General features: G+C 38.6%; 1 protein-coding gene across 2 annotated transcripts in view; it reads right to left on the bottom strand.

The window, feature by feature from the left end:
* Window positions 1-27,414, bottom strand: part of CTNND2 (catenin delta 2) — a 658,514-nt gene that overhangs the window by 64,121 nt on the left and 566,979 nt on the right. For both annotated transcript variants that reach the window (XM_069004021.1, XM_069004022.1), the window contains 2 exons: window positions 19,532-19,705; window positions 7,350-7,500 (listed from right to left, as the gene is read on the bottom strand). In XM_069004021.1, the coding sequence (XP_068860122.1) occupies window positions 7,350-7,500; window positions 19,532-19,705 (325 nt within the window). The remainder of the gene's footprint in view (window positions 1-7,349; window positions 7,501-19,531; window positions 19,706-27,414) is intronic.

The following is a 27,414-nucleotide window of genomic DNA, read 5'->3' as shown; positions in this document are numbered from 1 at the left end:
CTCAAACAAAATGTAAGGTGCAGGTCAGGGCACTTTCTTATGCATGAAATGCACATCAGTGAAGTGCAAAGGCACATCCTTTGGCTGTTTTTTGGTGGTGGTGGTGTTTTGGGCAGTCACAATGAATCTAGGCTTTCCTGAGCCACCTCTACCAGATTTTGCAACTTTTATGACTTGCACTCAGTATTTAATCTTAAGTAATACTGAATGTGAATGCAAACTGATAAAAACTACAATAAAGAGTTTAAGGTTTGTAAACCATAAAGCATTATATGTCATCATTTAAAATTACCATCAATATCTAGAGAAACTGTCATGGTGCAAAACTGAAGATGATTCTCTCAATACCAGCAGTTAAAACAGAAACTTTAGAGGCATTTCCACACAGTTTATTCTACTAGAAGGAACAGCTGACCTATGTCTGGGTTGTGGTCAGAATTTGATCTTACTATCAAGATCAAGATCATCTTGATCTTACTATGACAGAGATGAAATGTTTCTTTGACTTGGCATTACAAGGAAAAACAGATCTGTGAAAGTAGTATCCCTCATTATCCTAGATTCGAGCCTGCATGCGGTTATTTCTGCTGTTTCGGGTGACAATGAAAAATTGTAGTGCTTTTTCACTAATTGCCCTTGCAAAATCTACTGACCTAATTAAAGGGGAGCAGGATAATACTTAGTTTGTATTACCAGAACAACATCTGATGGGATGCTGCTTTCCTACCTTCAGTCACACCAAAGTTGGCCATTGAGTCTCTGGCTACTTCTCTAGGTTCTCACACATGACCTGCTACACTGTACGATCAAATGCTTCAGGTGATAGAGATAAGTGGGATGAACACCTAGAGATGCTGGTTTCTCTCTACTGTCCAGAAGCCCAGCTGACTACTTGAAACACCATTTGTTTCACATGGTTCATGGAAGAGAAAAATCCCTCCAAATCCAGACAGGTGTACATAGGCAATAGAGAAGTTCAGATGTAGAAGAGTTTATCTAGTTTTGAAAGTGCTTGATCTTTACTTTGGTACTAAAACTAAGAATTCAGTTTTACCAATGCTGGTTTTCCTCCTAAATCTCTCCATGTGAGAATGTTATTTAATAAGAAATGACTAAGGTTGAAAACCTTTTCTAACCTCTGTAACGACCAGGTCTGCTTGTCAGAAATGTATTTCAGGAAACAGAGAGCAAAAAGCATTGCACAAGTGGCTTAAGGCACATGAAAAGTCAACATCTCCTTGACACAAGGCTTTTACACTGCAATGGAAAAAATACTTGACATTTAAATATTTATCAGGTTAAATTCTCAGCTAACATATTTATACAACACTACAAACCAGGGAGTCCAGATGTTGCCATTCAGGTGGTACAAAATATCAACGTTTAATTATTCTTTTACTAACTTTACTAACATCTTCCTCTTCATTGATACAGAGTAAGGAGCACAAGTTATTAGTGCATAACAATATGTTCAATTTTGTAAATCAACTTCCTCAACCTCTTGATGACAGCCTGTTCTCATTCAGGTATCTGTTTATTGTTTTGCACAGCTCAACTATCAAACACAAAAAATGAAGAGCAATAAAAACTGACACAAATTAAACAAATTGCAGGATACATTATGTCTTCACCTTCTTCTGAACAAATGCCTGATGAGTGCTTTCTGGCATCTTCTGCATTGCGAATTTATGTCAATTTAACATTCCAGTGACTAAGAAACTTTATAAGTCAATTAGAAATTCAGTAAAAAAATTCAGTGTCTCTCACTGTCAGCAGATGCATGTGTGAGAAACTCAGAAATGCTCACATCCAAAAATAAGAGAAAGCTTCATGTGGGCACTCTTAAGTGGGATGAAGGCTGCATATTTAATTTAGTCATCTCCCAGCACATCTCCCCACATTCCCTATCAATGTACATTGATACTAGGACTTAGCTACTGTTCTTGTAACTACAAAACTGGGAACTCTTTTCACTTGGATTTATTACTAATCCTGAAACAAAATGCAACCATATTCAAGACAGGAGGACCCCATGTAGCTGTTTATACACCAGAAGAGCCATGTTCTGCTGTGAGAATGTAAATACTTGATTCTGATGCATTTTCAGCCTCACAGGTGAAAAGCAATCTTTCCAAGCATAGATATCACACTTTGAAATAACGTACCCGACCTCTCTTTGAGTGCAAAACCGGGCAAGGTGACCTTGTGAGGTTACTTCCAACATGAATTATTCTGCAAATCTAACAATTCATTAGAGTTGTGAACTCCTGATACATCTTTCAGTCAAACTGTCTCAAGTTTAGCAATAAAACTTTGAAATAAACACCAGGCACCCAAACAGACCCACATTGCTTATGAGATCACAAGATGTACACTGTCAATTTACACACTGCCTAGATTTTTTTCATCACTAAACAACGGTGATATGGTAATACAGGGTAAACTCCCATTTTATCATATTTTAGATAAAATAAATTGTTTGCTGTCAGTCTCTCAATCACCTATAATGGAGTCTACTACAGGTATCTTATCTTAGACAATGAACTTTTAGACACCTAGCAAGAGTAAGCAGTTTCCGGCACCCATTAAGTAATAATTTAATTAATATGCTATTGTTGACTTCTCTATATATAACTGAATTACCAACAGATGAATAGTGAAGAGAGGATAATTCAGCACTGACATGTAGCCCCCAACTCAGGAACAATTATTTTAAAATGACCCCTACTACAGGCCCTGTTTCAAGACTTATTTCAAAACCTTGTGAAGGCAGAAGAAATTGTACCACTAACTTTACTTGTCTGAATCAAGCTTTTACAATGATAGCCACAAAAAGGATGTTTTAAGTTTTACAACACTTCAACTTATCCCATCAAACTCCAAAGAATCTAGAGCCCTGAATAGACACCTGGATTCTCTATATATTTTGAGGGCTTAGATATGTAAGGACTCGTTTTCTACATAGTACATAGTCAACAAAAACCTTTAGCTGGAACTGTCCCCTTGTTTTCCAAGGCTGAGTGATTAAAATATTACCAGTCTCTAAAAAAAACCAAAACCCTTTTATTTAACTGCAAAAATGCAGACCAAGAGGCCAAGAGAAAGAATGGTGCTCTTCAATTACTAGTATAATATTCCTCTTAATCAACACTGACCCAGAATAGCATTAGAAACCACTGTCAGGATAAAATGAAAGTGACAGAAAGACTTGAAGCACAAAACTGTGCATTGAAGTTTTATACGTTTTACCTCCAGCTCTGCATTTTCTCCAAAGCCCACACTCTGTGGACTTACCACTAAACAGCATTAATACAAATTCCAAATCTTCCTTCAAGAGGACAAATCCTATATTGTACATATTCTGCTTTACATGAATAGTGACAAATTTCTCATCTAGGACAGTTTGAAAAATCAGCTTAACTTTTCTGAAAGATCACCTACTGCACTTTAAAATGCCACAGTAATTGCCATTTAAAATAAAAGGTAAGTGCTATGCATACACAAGAGCAAGGGAAATGCAAATTTTGGAGAGAAAAATTTAAAAATTTCAGACGAATAGTCTGTACCTGCTTGTGTAGGTAGAATAACAAGTCACATAGTTTTCAATTAACTGTAAAATGCATAATCTCTCTTGTTAGAGGTCATGGATAGTAGCAGAGAAGAAAATGCTGTCTGTCTTTCAGATAAAAGAAAGATGAATCTGGCTTGTTTCCCAGGACTGAATGGGGAATCCTGATTTGGAAAGCCTTCTCACATGCAGAGTGGGCAGAGGGAATAGCAGGAAGGGAGGCTGCTGCACCAGTGCTGGCTGGGAGACTCCTAAGGAAGAAAATAGAGTTCATCTAAAGTAGGACACAAGTCTACTGTGTAGATTTAGGTAACCCAGAGAAAGTTCCCTAAAAGTCCAGAGGACTGTGTGGAAGGTGTTTGAATCAGAAAGCCACTGAAGGTTGTTGGGGCAGACTGCAAGGAAACAACTCATCCTGCAAAGATGCTGTTTATCGGAGACGGGCTTCTCTGCCCCACCCAGCTGATCCAAGTTTCCTCCAATTAAAGAAAAGAAACTGTATTAAGCTAGCAATTTCTGATACCATTTCAACAAAATGTGGCTTTAGAGAATGAAAGTCTGTAGATGCACTCACTGTAGGGAAGACCGTGGGACAGCTCTGGTGTGAGGCGCTGGCATGACTGGCACTGCCAGGAGCAATAGGTCTGCAGGTAATCCTGAAGTTAAAAACTGCATTCCCAGCAGAAACAGAAAAATGTCATACTCTCAAACTAAGACACCAATATAGCCCTGAGGAACACAGAAGGGTGGGTTTGTTATTCTACTTTCCCTTCCTTAACTATTTTTTTCTGAGAGAAAGGGACAGATGATGAAGAGGGAAAGAACATGGGGATGACATAACTGCACAGAGGTCATCAACACAGCTTTTAGAGGACCTGTGGGATAAAAGTGATTTTCTTCTGCCAAAGTGAACAGTCAAAAGCAAATAAAAGTCATTTTTGGTCAACTCAGTGGCATCTAGTGGGGCTGGGGAGAGAAGCTAATGGAGAAGTTTAGCAGAGACAGAACCTGCTTCAAGGAAGGAAAAGATGCCTTCCAAAATGCTAAGCACATGAATAGAAGCAGAAAAATTTTGGGGTACCTGAAGGACACAGGGGTGCTGTGCAGCCTAGATCACTGAAACCAAGGAAGAACAAAATAGGCAGTATCAGTAGTGGATCTTTCCCTCAGCTTGGAGACAAAAAAGGCTGAGAAACCTTTCCCTTGGGTGCTTCTTGGGAAGCAACAAAGACTGTGTACTATTTTATGCAGACAAGGGTCCTGAAGTCAAGTGAAAATTAATGTGGTCTAACCTGTAACCAGGAATGCACCTGGGCAGTGTGTTCAAGGAGGAAGACTGGGTGCTGCATTACCTATTCCAGCACTAAGTAGGCCAGATTTACCATGTTTTGAGTACAGCTTAATTTTGGGAAGGAGAAAGATGAATATGTCCTCTGTCTCAGCCAAGGGACACATGACACATTGCAAAAGCAACGAAGAAGGAGAAAAAAGAGGGTCCTTTTAAAGACATGGAGCATGCCTGAAATGAAACCCAGGAAGAAGACCTCACTATAAATGAAGAAAATGTTGCTACGGGGATGGCTCAGATAAATTATAAGAGAAGCCTTGCACCAACCTTTAGCAATATGACAACACAGCTGATAGATCTGTGTGAAAAACAAAACAGATTGGTCAATTCAATGAAGTCTGGAATGAAACTTCTGGCCATTTGAGAAAGAGGTCTTTTTGCTTGTTTTGTAGCTCAGTACAGGTGAGTCTGAATTTTAGCAAGCTTTCTGATATATTTTCCAGGTGCCTTAAAACTGATTTATGGGCTGCTTGGCAGCAGCAGAATTAAATACATCATTCTCTGGCACATTTCAGTAAAAAAATGTCAGCTGGGAATGGAACGACAGCACCACTGAAAAGAAAGCTTTATAAAGGCATTAAAAAAACCCCAACCAACTCAATTCTAGCTATGTAACTTTACTATATATACAGTTGGAAAATTCTCCTTTAAAAAAGGTTATCTTATGGGGGAAATTCCAGCTTGTGAGGTAGAGTTTGTCACCACAAGAACCTGATGCACAAATAAAAATCAGAAAGAGAAAAGATAAATAGCATGTCGTTTCTGCTGAGGCGGAAGGATGCTTGAGGAACTACCCTGATAAAGCAAGCCCCTTTTGAGGCTTCCTTTGCATACCAACAGCTAAGGCATCCTGCAATACATGGAAGTGCAATATCACAAAAATGGATGGACTGCAACACGAGTTTAAATCCTTGACCACTGCTGATGTTTAGCATTTCTAAAAATCAGCTCCATGAGAGGCCCTATTTACTAAAAAGTACTCGAGAACAAGAGCAGTAATGACCGCTATTACTGCTTGTTTGAAGTTCAGTGATGAAAGCCAAAGAAATGAAAACACAAAGATCACAGCTGAAATGGTTCAAGAATTATAATCATAACTCCCCTGTCATATTGGCATGTTTGGGCTGTTTTTGAGCTACAGCAAATTACCACTGCAATTATGAAGTACAATTTCTCGGAATAACCCTACAAATAATATAAATCAGAGCATCACTCTATAGCTGTTATTAGTTGGCTACATAAATAAATATATTAGGCTATTATTTTCAACAGACTGTTCCCACCTTTTAAAAATTTACCTTTGCTTTTATCATGTGTTCTTTAAGAATTTAATAAAATATTAAAATGTTGAGGCTGTGTAAATTTACTATCCATGATTTGCCCAGTATTTTGAATGCCACATCAGATTAAGTCAGTTCAATTTTACATGTATAGTCTTACATTCCTAAATGAAATTTGCAGATTTGGGAACATTAGTACAGTGAGACACTCCTTCCAATATGAGAGGAGTGATTGCCTTGTTTTAACAACTTGCAGAGCGCTGCTGTAATGAAGCATTAACCCTAAGATTGCACTGGATACAAACAATAAACATTATGATCATAGTATCTGTTTGTATAATTCTGTAATTAAAAGCAGGGAAGAAATATGCTGCAATGATAACAAATCAACAAGTTAGGAAAAATTAACAGAAAATATGCTCTTAATGTACAGAAGTAGAAATAATTTTGTCACGATAATTGAAATAGTTAAAAATCAAGGAAGTGCTTATTTTTCAAAGACAGAACATGAAAATAAAAGCTCAGCGGTGTTTAGATGAATTTCAGCTAAAGAAACCCACCAAAAGCCTAAAATAAGAAATGTCCAATCCCCCAAGATGTGTGCTTACCATATGACCAGAATTCAGAGACAATAATAATTACACAAATTATTGTCCTTTTCCTTAACTGCATATTTGTTTGTGAAGCAAGAGTCTCCCAGTTCTCTTGCTGGAGCTACTAATCTGTCCAGTAAATTCCTGTAACCATCTTAAAATTTTTATAACTTGTTATTTCATGACTCCAAAGTTACTTGTAATAGGTAATCTGAGGATCAGGAGCGGGTGCTCTGCTTAGATCCTTGATCTGGAAGATGCAAGTGCTACTGCCAGCCTAGGAATGAAGTGCTAAAGCAGAACAAAGCCATTGCTTCTCTTACAGAGATTACAGAAAGAGAGATCAAGAAACATTGCATGATGTTTAATTAATTTAACAATTCCTTGATATATACTAGCAAGTTGTCACATAAAATCTGAATATGACACACTAGAGAAAAAATTAAAGAAATTGTTCTAGAAATGTGAGAATAGTTTTCGTTGTGCTCATTCTGCTGCGAACTGAAAAAAAAATAATCCCCAAACCCACAGTATATATAGATTGTTTGGAAAGAACATACCTATTAACTCTTTATTTCTGACATCTAAGGCCATGTTTCGCAAAGCTGTAGCAACTGCACAAACCACTCGGTCATTGTCTATCCGGAGCAGTTCCACCAGTATTGGCAATCCTTTCTCTTTGCGGACGGCAGCGCGGATGTACACTGACCACTGCAAAGACACGAGGGAGACAGAGTGGGAACAAAGTGAGAAATCCAGCACAGCCAGAAAGGCATCTGAGCTTACAACAGAGTAAGGGGTAACAGAAGCATTTGGATGCAAAACTCAATAGAATGGAAATAATTGCATTGATGATACTAGGCAACCACTTGATTTGGCAATCTGCACTAATTTTTTTAATGGTGACGGAGAAATTAAATGATGAATTGACTTCAATCCCAGCACAGCCGGTTACATTTTCACAGCCCAAATCTGCAGACGACGTACTTTGCATCAGCAGTTTGTATGCAACACCTAATGATGCTTGTTTACTGCTAAACCAACAACATTTATTCTACAAAATATGTATTACAAAGCAAGCGCAAGAGGTCTGAGTATTTCTTTGTTGTTACCATAAGAATTATTCAGTCTACAAACATGAAAACACTATTATCATTTCTCTTGTGATTGTTAACTTGTTCAGAAGGAAAACTGAGGACAACTATATGCCTGGTTTTGGCACCTGTAGTGATCCTAACTGGAATACTATTGTACACTGAAGTGTTAGAGATTCCCTCAAGAGCTGACCTGAGGGTGGTTCCGGCCTGTGCAGTGCCTGGCTGCAGCTATCACATGGCTGCACGATAAACCCAGTGGCTGATTCTATCAGAGAAGCCCGAAGGCATCTCCCACTTGACAGCTGGTCATGACACCACTGGCATGGCCTTGTCTTTGCATCAAAGCGAGCAGTATGTTCTCATGTAAACATCCTTTTAATTTGACAGCAGAAATGATGAATAGAGTTGTTTACTTCTAAGCAATCCTTTAGGAGCTCTAAAGATTATCATGCCAGCGAATAAGGGATCTGTGCAGTGTGCTGTGAGCAGGAGGTCCAGCCAGTGCTGCACAACTTGGGGTTCCCAGCACATGAAGGGATGAAAGATCAGCTCTGCTACCCTCTTTTCCATTCTGCTGTTATCTCCAGAAGTTGCAAAACATGTAAAGACAGCAACTGTGCCCTTGTGGGTTTCAAGTATATGGGTATTGCCAAAGTTAAGATGTTTGGACACCTGCAGGATTTACACGTCTCCTCAGCGTAGCCCACTTCAAAACACGCCATCCCTAGGCATACATTCCTTTCACTTCATGATCTCTTCGCTGGAATTTTCATAAAGTTCACATTCATGCTTCTTGTACTGACAGTTGAAAGGAAATTACTGAAACAGAGCGTCTCCCTCCTTTCACAGTGCTATGGCATGGATGCTTATCTTGCCATTGTACCTGGAAGGTGAAGACAAGTTCTGGAAGGCCTTTGCTTTCGAAGTATTTAAAATATTTTGGAAACTAGAATGATAAGACTTAGGATTTTGCGATCCAGATGGCCCTTCTTTTTTGACAAAGACATCCCACCCTAAAGAATAATTACATTGCAATAGCATTACTCCATAGCCAGACAGAGTAAAAACAAAAAAAGGTCAGCGCATCCACCGTCAGCAGACCAAGCTTAACCCCTGCATAGGACCTCTACTCTACAACAGCTGAAGTGCTCACTTTAAAAACATCTGTTTATATAATAGATACAAGCTCTGAATAGCAAAAACCAGAATATATCTTTATGATAAGAACAGTAGATATGGAGATAGACAAGAACTACAATGCTGCAATGTCTGGACTGCCAATTCATTCCAGATCATATAATTCAGGGGAAATTGTGAAAAAGGAAAATAAACCAGCATTTAAAGAACATTTTTTTAATTAATTCTCCTCTGTAGTAACTATGCATAACAAAAGCTAGTTGGCTGGACTTTGCTGTAGATGAAAGTGATAATGGTTATGATAAGCTTTCTAGTCAGTTAAGTGGCACAAGGGGTTCTCAGCATCCCTGAGCACAAAAATGTGCCTAAAGCGTAAATGTGCTCTCATTTTGTGCAGCAAAGCAAACAGTTTAGGGGAGACAAGGGGTAGCAGGACTCTTGGTTGATCTTATTTTATGCTCTCTCCTCCAGTCTCTTCTCTAGAACCAGTGTATAGGATGATCATCAGATAAAAAACTAAATCAGATCTTAAGGATCTATGACTTTAACAGGAAATATTTTCTGAAAAATAGCTTCTTTCCTATACCCTGATTTTAATGGGATATTCAATATAAAGGATGCTATGAAAACAATAAACAAATCATTCTAACCTTCCTGGTTTAATAAATATGTATTTACCTGCCAGTTAGATGCATTCTCACCTGCAGCTGGGAAATGTGCAATACCTCTTTGCACTTAAAAAATGCTGTATTTTGTACATCTCTCCCAGGGGAAGCATCTGTTGTGTCTGCTGTGATTACAAGGTGACTGCCAGCATGAGAGTTCAAGGTAGCAGTGAGAATATTTTGAGAAAGAAGTGAGCCTGTCTGGTTGAGGTGAGAGTTCAAGCTAGCTGAGAGTATTCTGAAAGATGCTGTTGCTCATTGCAGAAGTACATCACAGATGTAGCATCTCCAAAACGGACTACATGGGGAATCAGTGGAGGTGTTTGTTTTGAGAGAAAAAAGCTTATCTATGTCTATTCAATACCAGGGAGAATCGAAAATGATCCTTTAGATTATACACTATGTTTTAAAAACCTCCATACTAAAACCTCAGTGAACAGTTTTCCTTTGATTTTTTTTCAGTCAGCTACCAAGGGAAAACACAAGCACTTGTTTCATAAAGCCAGGCTTATAACAGACTTCTTGGGATGTAGTATTTTCATCATCCATTCCAACCCAAAAGTTTAAAAGAAACAAATTAGGGAATGTTTTCCTTTTAACCCTAGGGAGAGTAGGAGACATTGTCAGAGAAACACTGAAATAACTCAGTATGAAAAATAGGAGAAAATATAAACCTCCTTTTTGAATAAATGACATGCAAGCTTTCAGGATCTGTAATGAACCAATTAATTTGATCACAACAGTAAAAAATCCAAAGCTTTCATGGGGGAAAGATCCAGATATAATGTTTTACAGATGCACATATGCACATATACATATAAAACAATGGGAGGAGAAGTACAGGAAAGTATGTACAAAACCTCTCCTCTCCCCTGTGTACTCCTCTCCCTCCCAAGCTGTCTTTTTCCAGAGGATGTCATCCACTTTGGGAAATGTTCATAGACTCCTCAATGTGTGATCTGCTATCATTTCATTTGCTGTTTCAAGTCATGAACCTTAGGCAGAAAGAGAGAAATGCTTTTAATCGTTTCAACAATCTCTGGAGAACTTTCCATGTGGAAAGTGGTATGAACTGTCTGGTTCTCTTTCCTTAAGCTGCCAATTAGGACAAGTCTCTGCAAGCAATTACACTGCACCATGTGGATTTCAGGAAAGCTCAAATTGAGATGCCTCAAAAGGCTATTTCATTCTTGCAGAGAATGGAGAAATTGATTTGGTCTTGTGTATACTGATGATCCTTCTGTTTGCCTAAAGCCATCGTGGAATGCACCTGCATTTCCACATTGTGGGTCAATTGCTAATACAAGCTCAGTGAAGTATAAAAGCAAAGAGATGAAAAATCATAAAAGAGAAAGGAGACAAAGGGTTTGTTGCCTATCAGTAAGTAAATGAGGCACTCTGCCAATACACTTAATCATCCTGCTGCTGCACAAATCAGTGGCAGTGTCAACGATCAAATAACTGTTCAGTTTGTAAAGCAAAAGCATTCCTGTGGGGACAGCAAACACTTTGGTGGGAACAAGCAGCTAGAAAATAAAATAAAATCATTACTGTTGCATTAGATTGAGGCTAAATTATCAGAGACAAGCACAGGAGCCACAATCTGTGCATGAATACACTTTACCAATAATGGAATTCAGGGGGAATAACTACTATACATCACTTTGAAGGTACATAGTAGAGCTCTATGTCCACTTTCATTAGTAGTTCCCTTTTTATTTTCATCACAGTAATTAGGTAGAAAAATACAGTAAACCTGAAAATTATTTTTATGTTTGTTAGTTATTATTATTATAAAGGACTATTATCAGAGGCGAATGCCTCTAGGGATTAAGATTATACTAGGCTGAAACTCAAGAAAAGAGTAATTTATCTAGATAACACTTATATTTTTCAGAAAAATTAAAAAGCATTTAGTCAGTTAACTCCTTTTAGTGTTTCATATGTTTTTTTTTATCCCCCTATGAAGCAGCAACACAGGAGACCAAACTGAACAGTGAAGACATTTCCATCATAAAATGAAAAAGAAAAAAACTACCAAAATAAATCCCACCCCCAAAATGCAAGAAATACGAACAACTGTAAACACTTGACGTTTTGAATGGATTCACTTTCCTGCCATTGACATCAGTGTTCCCGAGGTACCTGCAGAATATTTCATCAGTTACTTCAGCTTTGACTAGAATTATCACTGTATTGGTACAGCTCAACACTGTGACCCAAAGACTGTTGGGTTATTGAATATTAAAGGAAACTGATGAGATGTAAACTACAACATGAAAGCTAAATCAGGGCACCAGGCATGACAACGCAAACTAAATTACCAAGAGTACCAGGAAGATTAGAGAGAAGTGAGGTCTGCTAGGAAAAGTTTAGAAAGAGTCCAGGCTAACAGTAGTAAAATCGCAGACCATGGAAGAGAACTGCATGTTGAATAATCAAAGATCAAGGAGTAGTTGAAGATTAATGTTCCTCTCTGTTCAGACTCAATGTAATATACCTATCAGGAAAAAAAGAAAGTATTTTTACATTCTAAAAATACAGATCTACTTTACTCAAATAAACCTATTGGGATCCCTAAGAAGTCACGTGACCTGACAGAGAGCAAAGCTCTGAAATCCTGGTCATCTTTCTGCAGTTTCTGAAGAGAGCAGAAAGAGAGTTCCCAAGGACTTTCTGCCCCTTGATTGCAGTATTCTGTTCTCAGAAATGATCCTGTCTGGTAGCCTACCAGCAAGTTCTCTACATCTTTGCGTCAGGACAAGAGAAAAGTATTAACTGGTTACTCTTCTCTTGCTCCAAAACCTTAGTCAAGCTTAAAGAGAAAGGAAAAAATCCAGTGGGTAAAGATACAAAGTTAAATAAATAAAGGAGAGAAAAAGAGAACAGTGTTAACAGAAGTTATCGTAAACCGGAAGGTAAAACTGATAAGGAACTGCCCTTGCATCTCATCATTCTTGTTCTGCAGTACAAGTAGGTACTGCATATCCAAAATGATCTGAGAACTTTTACAATCAGTTTTCCAAACACTGTAACTTATATAATTAAGAAAAAAAAACTTTGGGAAAAAAGTGACACATCTCATGGGAAGCAAACTGCTTATAGTAAGGGATCACTTTGAGCATGAAGCCACCATGAGCTACTGTGCTCCCATTTCACATACGGATGTCCATGCTGATTTCCTCATGATGTCCGTGATACAAGCGTTTGCAGCAGCAGATCTTGCTTCTTGAATATTGTCCTGTCCCTCCAATTTTGTCTTCTGTCCTATACAGGCAATATATTTTCCCTCAACAATTGATGCTGTCTCATCTATGAGGTGTTTCTATGCAGGTAAGAATTCCTGACAGAATAAAGCATTGGTTATTTAAAAAGTCTGCCTTTGTTGATTACATAGTATGTTACAAGTGGTCTTCTGCATCCTGCCACAGAAAGATTCATAATATTCCTATTTTGGAGAAAATGAAAATAAGCTTTTTCACTGTAACCCAAAAAAACTTTCTCCTGGAACAGCCTGATGAAACTCCAAAGGGTTAATACATAAATAACTAGAGTCATCAGAAAAGTCTGTCAAGGAACCCACTATATGTCCTTGCCTGATAAGAGAAGATTGATAAGCTAGATGTCTGCTGCTTTAGAAAACAATTACTCATTATCTTCAAGTGTCTGGATGGTAAGGAGCTTGAAACTCTTTCTCATACTCCTCTTTGAAGCTGCTGCACTGACCTTGTGTCTAAATTGGTCCCTTTCATGTTTTTAGTTTCTTTATCTAATAATTTACTTAATGGAGCTCTTGCTCCCATGAGAGTCAGATTTCTCTAGCATGGAATTAACAAAATAAATACAGTTGCTTGTCTAAGGAACAAAGACCAAGAAAGCACATAGCCTATCTCAAGAGATCAGGCCAATGACCCATAAACCCATTCACATGGGTATTGTACCTGTACATTAGGGATCAAAGGCAGGGATATTCAGTTGTCTAACCAAAGAGCCTTCTCATTCCCTGCTGAGCATGACCAAACATGGAACGGAAAGGACAGGAGCTAGAAAAACCAGCCAAGGAATGCTACAGTCTCAGGAGACTGATACTGATTTCAACAGAGCAGCACTTGTTCCTCACGTTACAGAGTCAAAGGATAAGAAAGGAGGAGGATCAGCAGAACTGCTACCTTGGACTTGCAGAGGCCAAACTCTGGGCTGTGTAGGAGACTGATTCACAGAGTCCCTCGGGAGACAATATTGAAGGGCAAAGAAGTCCACGAAGGCTAGACAGTCTTCAAGAAGAAAATCTTAAAAGCTTGTTTCTGTTGTTGACAGGGAACAAGTCATCCCTATATGTTGAAAGATGAGCTGGTGGAGAAGGCCACTGGCCTGGCTGAACAAAGAGCTTTGCTGGAGTTCAGGAAAAGACAAGGAGAGTTTTTACCTGCCCTTTGGAAGAAGGGAGCTCAGGAGGACTATTACACAGATGTTTTGAGGTTTCAGGGAGAAAATCAGAAGGGCCAAAGCCCAGCTAGAACTTAATCTGGCTACTACTGTATAAGACAACAAAAATGTTTCTATAAATACAGCAGCAACAAAAAGAAGGCTAGGGAGACTCTCAATCCTGTATTGGATGCAGGGGGAACATAGCGACAAGGGATGAGGAAAAGGCAGAGGCACCTAATGCCTCCTGCACTGCCTGGAAAGTGGCCCAGCAGAAAAGGACCTGGGGGTGCTGGTTGACAGCAACTGAACATGAGCCAGCTGCGCCCAGGTGGCCAAGAAGGTCAAAGGCATCCTGGCCTGTATCAGCAACAGTGTAGAAAAGGAAGTTGGCCATCCTGTCATTAAAGCAGATGAGGGAAGTTCATAAAGCCTGTAAAGTAACTGAGACAGAAGACTGAGTGCACAGAAGGGACTAAGCCAGGCCCAGAGCAGGTGTGCTACCTGTTCCAACGTAAGCCATTGTCTTGCCAGAAGAAATACAGCAGATCTTGTTTCTTGGTTTTAAAAGACAGGTATTGCCTATGTAAGTTATGATAGTTTCTTGTTTTTTTCTGAAGGATCATACAAATGAAGAACTTATTTTTAAGGGTTTGACAAACCTAAGGAAATGCTACTTGTGGTGACAACACTGTGTTATCAACTGCAAGTAATAGAAAAGGTAATATTGTAGGACCAGAGGCAATGGGCGATAACTGAAACAGGACTTTTGCAGAACAGCAGGAATTGCTTTTTCACGTGTGAGGGGGACTGAGCACTGGCACAGGTTGCCCAGAGAGGTTCTAGAGTCTCCACCCTTGGAGACATTCAGAAAACCATCTGGACATGGTCCTAGGCAACTGCCTCTAGGTGGCCTTGCTTAAGCAGGGGGTTGGACCAGATGACCTCCAGAGGTCCCTGCCAACCTCAGCTCTTTCGCAATTCTTTGAGTTCAGGGCAACAGGTCTGGCAATACTGCAGTGGGGTCTGGCAGACAAACTGACAGCAGCCTAAATTCAGCTGTCAGATACATAACACACAGACACAGTAATAAGCAGATATCCTAATATTTCCTTTCCTCCTGAGAGGGTAATTTTATTCAGAAGGGACATAACCTTGGATGCTTCACATTGTTAACTCGAGGACATTTTGCATATAACTTTTTACAGGCTCGGGAGAGTTAATGAGTTAATAGCCGATTGACCAAGGTGAAAACTAAAAAGAACTTGCCAGTTTTATTTTCACCATCTGAGGAAAAGTACTAGTGCCAGACTATATATAAAAAGACCATCTTTTACAGGACAACTCTTGTAATTTTAAACCATGTAATTTTTTCAATCCAAGGCATTAAAATAAAAAAATTATATGAGGTTGCAGAAAGAACTGGTTTGAAGAGTTATAGTGGGAGAGATTTCTTAATAAGCAGGCAATTGTCTTCAGAATACAGCTGAGGGAGTCAGAAAGTCTCCTTTTTTTTATTCTACATTTTTGCACAAATTTGGTTAAACACAAATTAAGTGGCAAAGAAAAATAACAGAGCTCCCAGTGAAAGTCAATACCTAATGGGAAATTAAGAGTTTGCACTGCTTCCAAAGGATGTCTCTAACCTTATTTGTTCAGGGAAAACTCCAGCTAATATTGATGAGGAAAGTGTTACCCTAATTTTTTTATTTCATATTTCTAAGCAGCTTTAATATTCAAGTTCACATTAAGTGTAATTACCAAAAGTCTATTCTTTGAAAAAAAAAAATCTTAGTGTGGCAATGAGAGGAAGCAAAGCCAAACCCAGTGGCAATGCTTTTCATGTGCTGCTCCTTCTGTCTGCAGGATGTTTAGGAGACCATGAAATTACCATGGTTAAGACTCAATGGGATAAAATGTTTTGGGAATCAATGACTTCTCTAAAAGAGAAACCCTCCCAGCCCCAGGGAGCAGCTGAGCTCTGCAGAAGGTGGTAGGTGGGTGCAGATCCAGTGCTGACAAACTGCCCCACTGCTGTCAGGCAGCAGCACTGTGCTTGGAGTGTGTATTAATGGCAGCCACCAACCCTGTCAGGAGGGGGGCATGTGGTGACATCCTGCTGATGGCACAGGTCACTGTGCAAGGCAGCAGTTAGACCTTAAGCAAAGTGGTACCCTGGCAGCGATATGGAAAATGTTAATTTGCCCAGTCTTTCCAAAAGACTTACATATTTGGCTGTCTCCATAGATATTACTCCAGAAGGGCCATTCCTATTTTTCATAGATGCATCAAGTAAGCACACGAATAAAAAAAGAGATCACTCTGAGGATATGCATGTAATTTTCCATTACAGAGATGGTTCTTGTCCTTCAAATTCCAATACCAGTGTCCTCCTTATGTGATGACATCTTGATGCAGAACAGTGAGATGAACAAATGTACATGTTTATGTAAAACAGCCGCTTCCAAAATGAGTTCTACTTTGTAAATAAGCTATCTTTTTCAAAACCAGAATATACACCAAAGTGAAGATATGCAGTCATAAACTATGCCAGGTTAAATTTTCACATTGAAAATATTCTTCCTCATACCTCAAAATCAGTATCCTGTTTTATTGATAAACTTTCCTTTGGATCTCTTAAATGTATTTGTCACTAAGATGGTCCTTTTCTGATTTTTTGCAGATTGTGCTTGGTCTAATAATAATTGCACTGAAAAAATATTGCATTAGTCACTATAAAAAACTCCCAAGTTTTACTTTGCAGATGGGTAATGTATGTCAAGACTTTAGTCCAAAGTGCTTTATTTTGACATAGAAAAATTGTATGTAAATGTAAGTATGTCACACTTTTTTCTTTTGTTAGTATTTGGCTTTAAAAGGAATTCCTGCAACTGAAGCAGTGCTAAAAATGTCCTACAGATTATGTTTCACCGTGTGCATGTGTTGATTTTATGTGTATGTATCACTGAGAAACTATATTCCCTGGAATAGTGAAAACTTTCAGCCTTTCTGAGCTATTAATCCTTAAAGCTACATACTACTGCTTTCTTTTTGTGCCTGAAATTCTCCAAAGTAGTCCAGCAGATTTAGACACATATCGCCTGTTAATTCCAGTTGCAGACATTTATCTAAATCCCCTACACAACTTTTTATTTTTTAAAAATTACTCAGACTTCTTTTTATCTGCTCATTTTCTCTCCGTAATAGCACTGGCTAAGCACTGCCTGTGTTAAAAATATTACCTCTTGGCCACCCAAGAGGATTAGACAGCTTTGTACCACGGGCACCAAGACGGTGAAACAGCTAGGAAGGAATTACACAAGTGTATCAACTGCACAGTATTTTCTTCCAGAAGAGATGTATCTTCAGCAGTGTGTCAGCATGCCCAGTATGCTGGGTGCCTCATACAGTCTGTGATTCTTCTGGCATTAAAATAATGCTCATTGGAAAAAGCCCACAACTGGTATTGCTATTAATATTAATAGCAGCATTACTTATCTTTATACAGTTTGCTCTTCTCTCAGTCCATCATAAAGTTCTTCTTAAAGAATTAAAGTAAAAAAAAAAAAATCCATTCTTTATACAATTACTGTTTGTTGGAGGAACTAAAAAAATTTAAATCTCCCTAGAAAAAACTTCTTCTTTTAAGAGTTTTCTATCTTTTATTTCAGTCATTTTGTGTCTGGGCTGCAGCAATGGAAGGGAGAGGTCAAAAGGTGGAAACATCAATGCTTATGTAATCCCCAAAGAGGATTACTCCCCTCACAAAAATGGCTAGTATGACATGTGAAATTAAGGATATTCATTCTGTGTCTGCACATCCCTTGTAATAGAATTGGTGAATCTTTAGAAAAATAGAGCAATACGAGAACAACTCAGCTTTTCCCATGGTATCAGCACAGATAGTATTAAAGTCCAAAACAGTTTTTCTAAGCCAGCACTCGCCAAAGAGCTCTGCAAAGCCTTCCTTCCTCTCCCTGTACACTTCTGCCAACTAAAGGATGACAGGTATACAGATTTATTAGAAATGGGAGAAGGAACACCACTTGGATTTTACCACTTCTATTAGTCCTGGCAAACATGCATGCATTGTTTTCTCATTTGGACCAGGGCTACACCCATTCCCAGATGGATAGAACACATTTATTGCATTTCTCTGCCAGGATTACACCATCTGAAGCAGTCTACAACACAAGAATAATAAAACCATAATGATTTTTCAGGCACAGTGTTTACATAGGACAAAAATCACTGAACAGATATTTTGTTAAATCATTTTACATTTACTGAATGCAACAATCAAAGACATAAATCTGGTGGAACACAATTATAAAAAAAACCAAACAAAACATCATATGCCTTGAAAGACCTAGTGAGTGTGCCAATCCAACTTCCAACAAAACTTTATGGAAAAAAGAAAACAATTTCCTAGTGTCAGTGCTAACATTTCAAAATGAATGCCCAAATAAATTGGTGTTTACATATCACATACATGATCACATGAATGCCCAACCACTTAAAACCCAACAGGATACCTTCTGAGACATAACTTTGATCAGTGCATTTCCCTACACATGACTGTTTTCGTTGTAAATGAGAAATATTCCTGCTGGGAGTTAATTTAAAATCAATGCATTATAGCTACACCATAGAATTAGACAGTTAGTACTTTAACCCAATTAAACCAGTTTACCACCAGGAAAGTTGCCCTAAAACGTAAACAAAGTTCAATGTTATCTTGAATTTTACTGATCTGTTCTAGATGTTTAAGTATTTTCTTAAATTTTTCACTCAACTTACTGCAAATAATACATGAAAGAAAAATCGATCTTTTGACTATAACTGAAAAGTAGATTTAGCTGGAATAATTGATTGCACATTTCCTCACTCATTGGATACATTTAATCATCTTGTGGATGTATTTTAATAAGTTCTTATTTTTAAAAAAAGTAGATGCTAAGATTACTTGTTTTGGTGTCACATCATTTATATCTTGCTCTGCTGTGCCCTGGCTTCTCCTCAGGGACAGAATGTCAACCAGTTTCTGCAGTGACAAAACAATATGGTTTCATTTGATTGCCAGTGGTGGCATTTTTGGCTCATTTTTTATGGCTCTGTCACCCAGGTTCATAAAGAACTGGTTAACTGGTTCTCCTCATTTGGATATTGGTTTTCAGTGGCAATTTTTCATACTTGACATGACCGATGTAATCTTCGCTGCTATATGCTGACATTTGCTGTGATATGACTACCTAGGACTTGAAATACTACCTCATTTTGACTGCAGATAGTTTTATAAAAACAGAAGGTTATTCCACTACCAGAAGCAGTTACATACATTTATATCACCAACTTGCTGTCAGCTGTAGGGTTGTTTCAGAACTGAAGAGGAAATACATATTGGGTTAGTATTCCTACCTTCCAACTCCCAGCAGCCAAGTTCTGCAGTGCCCCTGCTGCCCCCTCCAGCGTGTCTGGATTTGAGCACTCAGAAAGAAGTGTGAGGTAGGGTTTGACTATTGAAGGGTGCCACAGCATCTGGATTCCTTTGGGTGGTTCTGCACAGTCTGGGAGAGGTCCTACGCCATCCCACTGTTGGAAAGCACAAATCAGTTTGTCAGCACGGACCAGTGAAATACGCTTGAGAATTGCCTCAGTTGAAACTGTAACATCTATGAAGGCATCTGCCCATAAACAGATGTTCTCAAATTTTGCACATCGTGATTCTTTGTAGAGGAACCAAATTTCCTACTCAACATTCCTTATAGACAAGCTATAAGATTGGCAGAAATCCCAATGTTTTAGCTAGCTGACATAACAAAACCACTTTTCACTGCATGTATTTTTTTCTGTGGGAACAGAAGCCCAATGAACGTATCTTAAGAGGCAAATCTAGAACTTGCATGGGGAGAAGAGATTATCTTTTCACATCCTGCTCAGTTCTCCACATTCCCTCTTCTCATGAGAGGAAAAACAACACTGAATGCTACTATAGAAAACTAAATCATTCAAGGCCATAAGCCCTCCATCCCATGAAAGGCACAAGTGTGACAAGTCTTCCTCAATTGCCCAACTTCTGGTTTCTCACAATGTGAGTGCAGGAGGTATTCCACCAGCCAGCCAGCTGTGTAGTCTGAGACTCCAGTGCCATTGGTAGAACCAGCTCTCACAGCACACACTGTTCCTCTCATCACATTCAGAGTTTTGCCATGAAAAACAACACAAGTCTGATATCCAACATGTGCAATATTTAAACCTGGACAAAGGGTAGGTTACTGCACAAAGCCCACTCTTACCAGAAATAAATACTTTATTCCAGGAGGACAGGGATTCTCCTCTCCAGTGGAGCATACAACACTTGCACCTACATATGAAACATCTCAAAGGAAAATACAGACTTTCTTTTTGCCTTTTAAACAAAAGTGGAACGCACTTTAAATAAAATTTTAAATGGGAATCTACTTATATATTTTGTATATTTTGTTTTGTTTTGTACAGATAAAGGGATTTAAACAATCCATGGCATTAGTGCCACTGTTAGGAACAAGGCTTAACTTTTTTATAAAATATCTTTTCTAACACCTCTGACACGTCCACATTGCATATTACAATAAAAAGTAAACCTTTTAGTGCCTTGGGTTAGAGATTACTGTGTCTATATAAATTAAAAAATCTGTACCAAACATTAAACATCTACTACATAGTGTAAGTCAAATTAACTCTTGGTTTAAATCTGCAACAGTTAATTTAACTAGTTATGAATGCACAATAATACTTGCACCGGGAAAGACCTAGAATCTCTAGTTTTCAGGAAGTATCAATCATAATTTTACTTACACTAACCTTAAAAATAAAATACATGTATTCTAAGGGACAATCAATCAAGTCTTCCCTAATAACAACTAACTCAATTTCAACAAGGTTTTGTGTGATTACTACCTTTGAGAATGAAAACCATTATTTTTTTTCTAAATTAAAGCAGAAGAAACATCAAAGTGGAAAGCTAGAGGGACCATTTAATAGACATGAGCAGCTACTGAAAACCAGAAAGCTGCTCAGACATGAAACTCACTACAGTGGACAAATGTTACCATAGTTTAAAGGAACTGGCATAGCAATACCCAGTGATGGCTGAGAAACTAGAGGACAAATGCCTTCTGGAGAAACAATGCCTTCAAATGACACTATTATAGGGCTGTGCCTTTGAAATTTTTAATACATTTCTGCTTTAAACCAATAGATTGTTCTCACTGCATGTGACTCAGTTCTCTTTTTTCCTCCTTATAAATCACCAGCCTTGCCAGAAATGAGCTCTTTTCAGCTCATAAAAAATACATTAAAGCCTGCTTCTTATTTTAACTCTCAGAATTCAATCATTCACACTGTCAGATTTTTTTTGAAAACAAACGAGAGACTTATCTTACAGGTCAAATCTGACCTCACACCAGGTTTAGGCTTTGTACCTTAGTAAGTCTGCTAATGAATGACTTGTGTTGTCCAAGGGCAACAATTCAGGTCTTCACTTGTCTCATTCCAACTTGCACAAATCATGCATTATGCAACTGAAGAGTGTTTGCATAAGGTATTTACTGTATTATTTCAAGGACAAAGTACCTTAAATGCATCAAATGTATAAGATCTACCCATATGAGCGGGTAAATGCCAATGTGGGGGTATAATTTCTACTTTTTTTTTTATGCTCAGCTATTTACACTCTTATGATCCCAAGGACTACTAAAAATCAGCTGATATAAATAGAGCCCTATATACATGCTCATGCTGTGCTGGTACATATAAAGCACTAGAAGTGATCTAGCAGATAAATTAATATTTAATGTTGTTTTGCCATTCTGCCCAGTAATGAGAAAACATGAAAAAAAAGGAGATAAATTACTGCATTTCCCTGCCCTTCTTGCAACTCACTTTTAGCATGATTGCATTGATTTATCACCAGCTGTGAGGGAAGACCTTTTTCTCAAGCCACTGTGATGCCCCAGAGTCCGTGTAACAATAATGAAAATCTTTGCTACCACGCATGCATGCGCAGTGAAGGCACAGGAAATTCCGTGACCCTGGAAAGTGTCCTGCACTGCTCTCCAGATGCACTGTGTGTGCCCAGAGCAGCTGAGTGGCTGCACAGGGAGGGTGTCACTGTCCACCATGCTGTGCTGGTTTTGGCTGGGGTAGAGTTAATTGACAGTCACAGTAGCTGGTATGGGGCCATGCTCTGAATTTCTGCTGGAAAGTGTCGATAACTCAGAGATGTTTTAGTCCCTGGTGAGTAGTACTGACAACAGTCTTTTCTGCTCCTCACACTACCCCACCAGCAAGGAGAATGGGGATGCACAGAGCTGGGAGGGAATACAGTCAGGACAGCTGACTCCAGCTGACCAAGGGGACATTCCGTACCACATGGTGTCATGCTCAGAATATAAAGCTGAGGGAAGAAGAAGGAAGAGAGGACATTAGGAGCAATGGAGTTTGTTTACCCAAATCACTGTTATGCATGATGGAGCCCTGCTTTCCTGGGGATGGCTGCCCATGGGAAGTGGTGAATGAATCCCTTCCTTTGCTCTGCTCACATGTGGGGCCCCATTAAACTGTTTTTATTTCAACCCATGTGTTTTCTCACTTTTACTCTTCTTCGCCCCCGCCCCACTGAGCGAGCGGCTGTGTGGGTTTAGTTGCTGACTGGGGTTAAACCACAACACCTGCTGTGCCTGTGGCAGCCTCTTCACTGTAGGGCTTAGTAGCTTCTGGTGCCTTTTGCATAGCTGAGACCAGTGCCTGAAGCTGTACAGCCCAGCTGTTGCAGGGCCTGTAGAACTGACACAGATAAGCAAAGACACTATTGAAAAGGAAATTTGCCCAATCTTCATTCATTTATTTTGTATTTCATAAACATCAACTGCCTGAGCAATAGAAATATTTTTCCCCAAGTGGTATTAGAGTCCATATCTAAAATAGTGGTTAAGGCATGGCAGAAGTTGCTTTGCAGTTCGTGCTGCTAAATATTAATGAGCTGAGGCAGCATCCTCACCCAGTAAACACCTCTACCCAGTAAATTAGTGGAAGAGTTACTGTACTGTTGCAGCCCATCAAGAATGATCAGGAAGGTCTATTTGAGATAGACTGGGGCTGCAGTAGGAGCCTCTGAAAAAGAGGACAACATGCGATTACTCTTCCTAGCATATACTAAGGAGGGAAAAAAAAAGTCATAAACAAATATTCCTTCCAGGCTTCCCTCCTTCAGCTGAAATTACCCACATATATTGTGGTTGAAGCTGACAAACTGCTTGTTATGTGGGTGAGATACAAATCGCTCATTTCCTGAGACTAGTGCAAAGAAAGGATGAAAGTCAAGAAAAATAAAAAGCCAAATACCAAGATCTTTTAAGAAAAACAGACTTTTGATAGTAAGAGTACTCTAATAAATTTCCCAATTTTCCTATTAGTAAGGAACTTTGGGAGGAGAAAAAGACCACTCATGGAGATGCTCTCCTGTGCCTCACAACAGATTATCTATCACCAGGTTTCTCATTTTCATGAAAGTAAGTACATATTTATAGTGCAATTGTACTGAATACCTGGGAAGGCTTCAACTCAGTAAGAGAAGTACACTCTCCAAATTTTGGGGTTTGTACTATCAACCTCAAATTGGTGGGGTTTGCTTTTAAATAGGTATCACATGACAGTAGGTTTTCCCGTGATAACAATACAACAGTGTTTTATTTTAATTTATTACATATGAATACTTCCTTTTCCCCAGTCTGCACAAAATACCACTACTAACAAAAGAAAATCTAGGAAAAAATTAAAGCAAACCCCAGCAATGTCTAAAACCATCCAGACCTCTCCCCAATGATCCTAGACATTTGAGATTGCCTCACAACAGATTATCTATCACCAGGTTTCTCATTTTCATGAAAGTAAGTACATATTTATAGTGCAATTGTACTGAATACCTGGGAAGGCTTCAACTCAGTAAGAGAAGTACACTCTCCAAATTTTGGGGTTTGTACTATCAACCTCAAATTGGTGGGGTTTGCTTTTAAATAGGTATCACATGACAGTAGGTTTTCCCGTGATAACAATACAACAGTGTTTTATTTTAATTTATTACATATGAATACTTCCTTTTCCCCAGTCTGCACAAAATACCACTACTAACAAAAGAAAATCTAGGAAAAAATTAAAGCAAACCCCAGCAATGTCTAAAACCATCCAGACCTCTCCCCAATGATCCTAGACATTTGAGATTGTCTGACAACACTGTAGCTATGCTCCTTGAAGCAGAAGTGACAAAATTCATATGAGCAATTACAAAGTGCTCACTAAAACCACTTCTGAAATGCCAAAGACTTTTAAACTAACAGGCCCGCTAAGAAGACACTAGTATCTCATCCTGCATGTCTTAGTGGCTGTGACAGTCCCTGCCAGCTGTCCCAAGACATGCCAGTCCAATAACCTCTTTTGGACACCTTTGTCCAAGAGGTGCATTGGCCAGTGCTGTCAAGAGCAGAAATTGAAAATTCAGCAACAAAAACTCACCAAAGTTACAGAGCTTGATTTCAGGGATGATGAGAATCCATGCAGCTGATACACAGGAGGAAGGAATACTACTATTTACATCAAGTCAAACTTCAGTTTAGACATCCAGGCCTAAATAAAGGTGGTGAATATAAATGCAGGTGTCAACTGACACAGAGACTACAGGAGCATTGGGAGAGAGAGCAGAGCTCCTTGCATAAATAATGGTACCATTCCCAGTTTGATGCAACAACATTTACAATTATAGGAAAGGTGTTTGAAATGCTTTCAGAACATTTCAAGGTATTGAATTGTTATAATTAATCTCAGATATTAACAAATCTAAATTGTACTTTAGATTATACATTACGCTCTTAAAATAATTGTCAATGCCTTTATTCAACTTTATAATATTATGCTTATCTAAGAAAAAAATATTGATTCAGTTTGCGCATTTTGTCTTTGCTTAAAACCAGACCCCTCCCAAATGAAGGAGGATGGAGTTAAACCCAGGGAAAACAGTCCCTGGCACATCACTACGTGTCCTTCTCCTCTGCACAGAAGGCTAAAGCTAACTGGCTTTGCAGTATATTCCACAAATTGACAAATACAAATTACATTTAATAACCCTGCAGTTTTGACTTTGAAAACAAATTGGCCATATGTGACACTGAGTAGCTCACAGAGTATCTGGGGAGATGCTGCATATGCAAGCTAGAAAGTGGAAATGGTTTTCAAAAAGCTCTGTAGGGAATCGCTCAAGAGAGTTGATTCTTGCTGTTCAAGGCTGGCATAACCACCCTGTGCAAGACAAGGAAGCAACAAGTGGAAATAATATTCTTTCTGAGCAAGGACATATTGGCAACACAGCCCTTCATCCCTCATCTCAGTTCAAATTATTGGTTAAACCCAGGAGCCACCAGCATTTCTCTGTTTCTGTGCTTATTAGCTTGGTGTGGCTTGGTAGAGTATTGAAGAATGCTTGCTAAAGTAGTGATCTCACCACATGAAAAGACATATCTGGCAGGTTTATTTTTTATGCTTTTTGAAATATTATGGCCTTAAACCTATTATTTCACCTACGCAGAAGAATTTATAGGCCATTTAGCAAGCATGCTAAAGAGGTGTGCCAGTCAATTCTTAATGATATATACCTTGAAATGTTGCTGTTATACCTTAAGGCTCCTGACAGAAGGTGAAAAAGAAGGTCAGGCTCATTTCAGAAGTGTCATTTCCAATCAAAAAATAGACTTTGGGGCTAGATTCTGGTTTGACAAGAATGATCACAGATGGGGAACTCGAGAGGAGCATGAAGCCAAGAAGTCAACCTGTTTTTCTTAGGGAAGAAAGGAAAAGAAATGAAATAGCGCTACATGTATACGTAATGGGCTGCATAACAAGAAATAATATAAGGCTGAATGACATCTCCCTGGCATTTTTTTACTGAAATTGGACCATACACCTGATTTGCCCTAACTGCTTTCTGTCATAATCCTTGCTTCTTGTACAACTCAAAGAATAAACCTGTTGGTAGCAGTGAGCATGCCAGCAGCATGAACAACATTTTCAGCAGTGGGAGGATCAGTTTCCATCTATAGGCAGAGAGGTTGATGTCTACAAGGTCCTAGTCAGAGATGAAGGGCTCTGTGGCTGGAGAGCTTATTGGGTGAGGGTTCAGTACCAGCTGATCACAGGTAAACGGCAGAGAAAAACTAACAAACACAGCTGACAGCAGAGAATTACAGCCCTAGAGGTTTGAGACAGAAGTCAGGTGAGTCTCATTTATCTTTCCTGAGGCCTTAACAGAAGTTTTGCTTTCTGTGTTTCCACAGATAAAACCAGTGCTATACTTAGATTTTATCACAAACCTTCAGAAGGTTTGGGCCTCTTCTAACATTCAATATGTGTGACAAAGCAGATGCCTCAGGAACCTCTCTCAGCTCTGGTGAAATGATTGTGGGCTCTTTTAACACCACCCACCTTTATTCTGAAATGAGGAGAACATTTGTTTCCTGTGATCTGAAGGGAACTCCTTAAGCAAAATAATTTGAAAGGTGTCGTTAGACCTATGATCTGAACAAAGACACATCTCTTATTTGATTTCAAGACATACAGAATTTGCATTGGTATAGACAACTGATGTCATTAATAAAAAAGAAATTCCAGTTTGTTCTTGAAAGGCCTTTGAAAGAAGCCACATTTTATACTACCACTCAGTTCTGTTCTTCCCTTAAAGTAACTTACATGTGACTACAACAGAAACTTAACCTAGAAAAACTGGGATACTTGCTTCCTAAATCATAAAACAAAGAAATTAACTTCTACTTTCATTATAGAGAAAACCCATGAGAAAGTGACTTTAATATCAAGTTTCTCCTGTTTTATGGTTTAAGAAACAAACTCACCAGCTCTGCAAAGGATTTTTTTTTAAGTATGGAAAACTGAAGCTTCATTCACATCCTTTGTCTAAAGTGATACATCTGTTTTTCTTTTGCAACTATAGTAGTTGTGCTACTATTTTTTTTACTAACACTTTTATCCAAAAATTGAAGACTACCTCATAAATACATAAATGGAGTTCAAGAAAATACACATACTAATGAAGAAACTAAGTTACAGCAATAGTGTAACAGGAAAATTTCAAAATTGCATTCACTAAGATATGAACATTTTTTTCTCCACACTGTTTTGTAAATCTTATCCTCCAAGGAAGACTGAAACAGCAATTTTGTTATTCAAAAACCCCATGCACTGCCAAAAAAAGGAAAAAT

Source organism: Aphelocoma coerulescens, chromosome 2 (genome assembly GCF_041296385.1).
Source record: "Aphelocoma coerulescens isolate FSJ_1873_10779 chromosome 2, UR_Acoe_1.0, whole genome shotgun sequence".
Lineage (NCBI taxonomy): Eukaryota > Metazoa > Chordata > Aves > Passeriformes > Corvidae > Aphelocoma > Aphelocoma coerulescens.
This window is presented reverse-complemented; position numbering and strand designations above follow the sequence as displayed.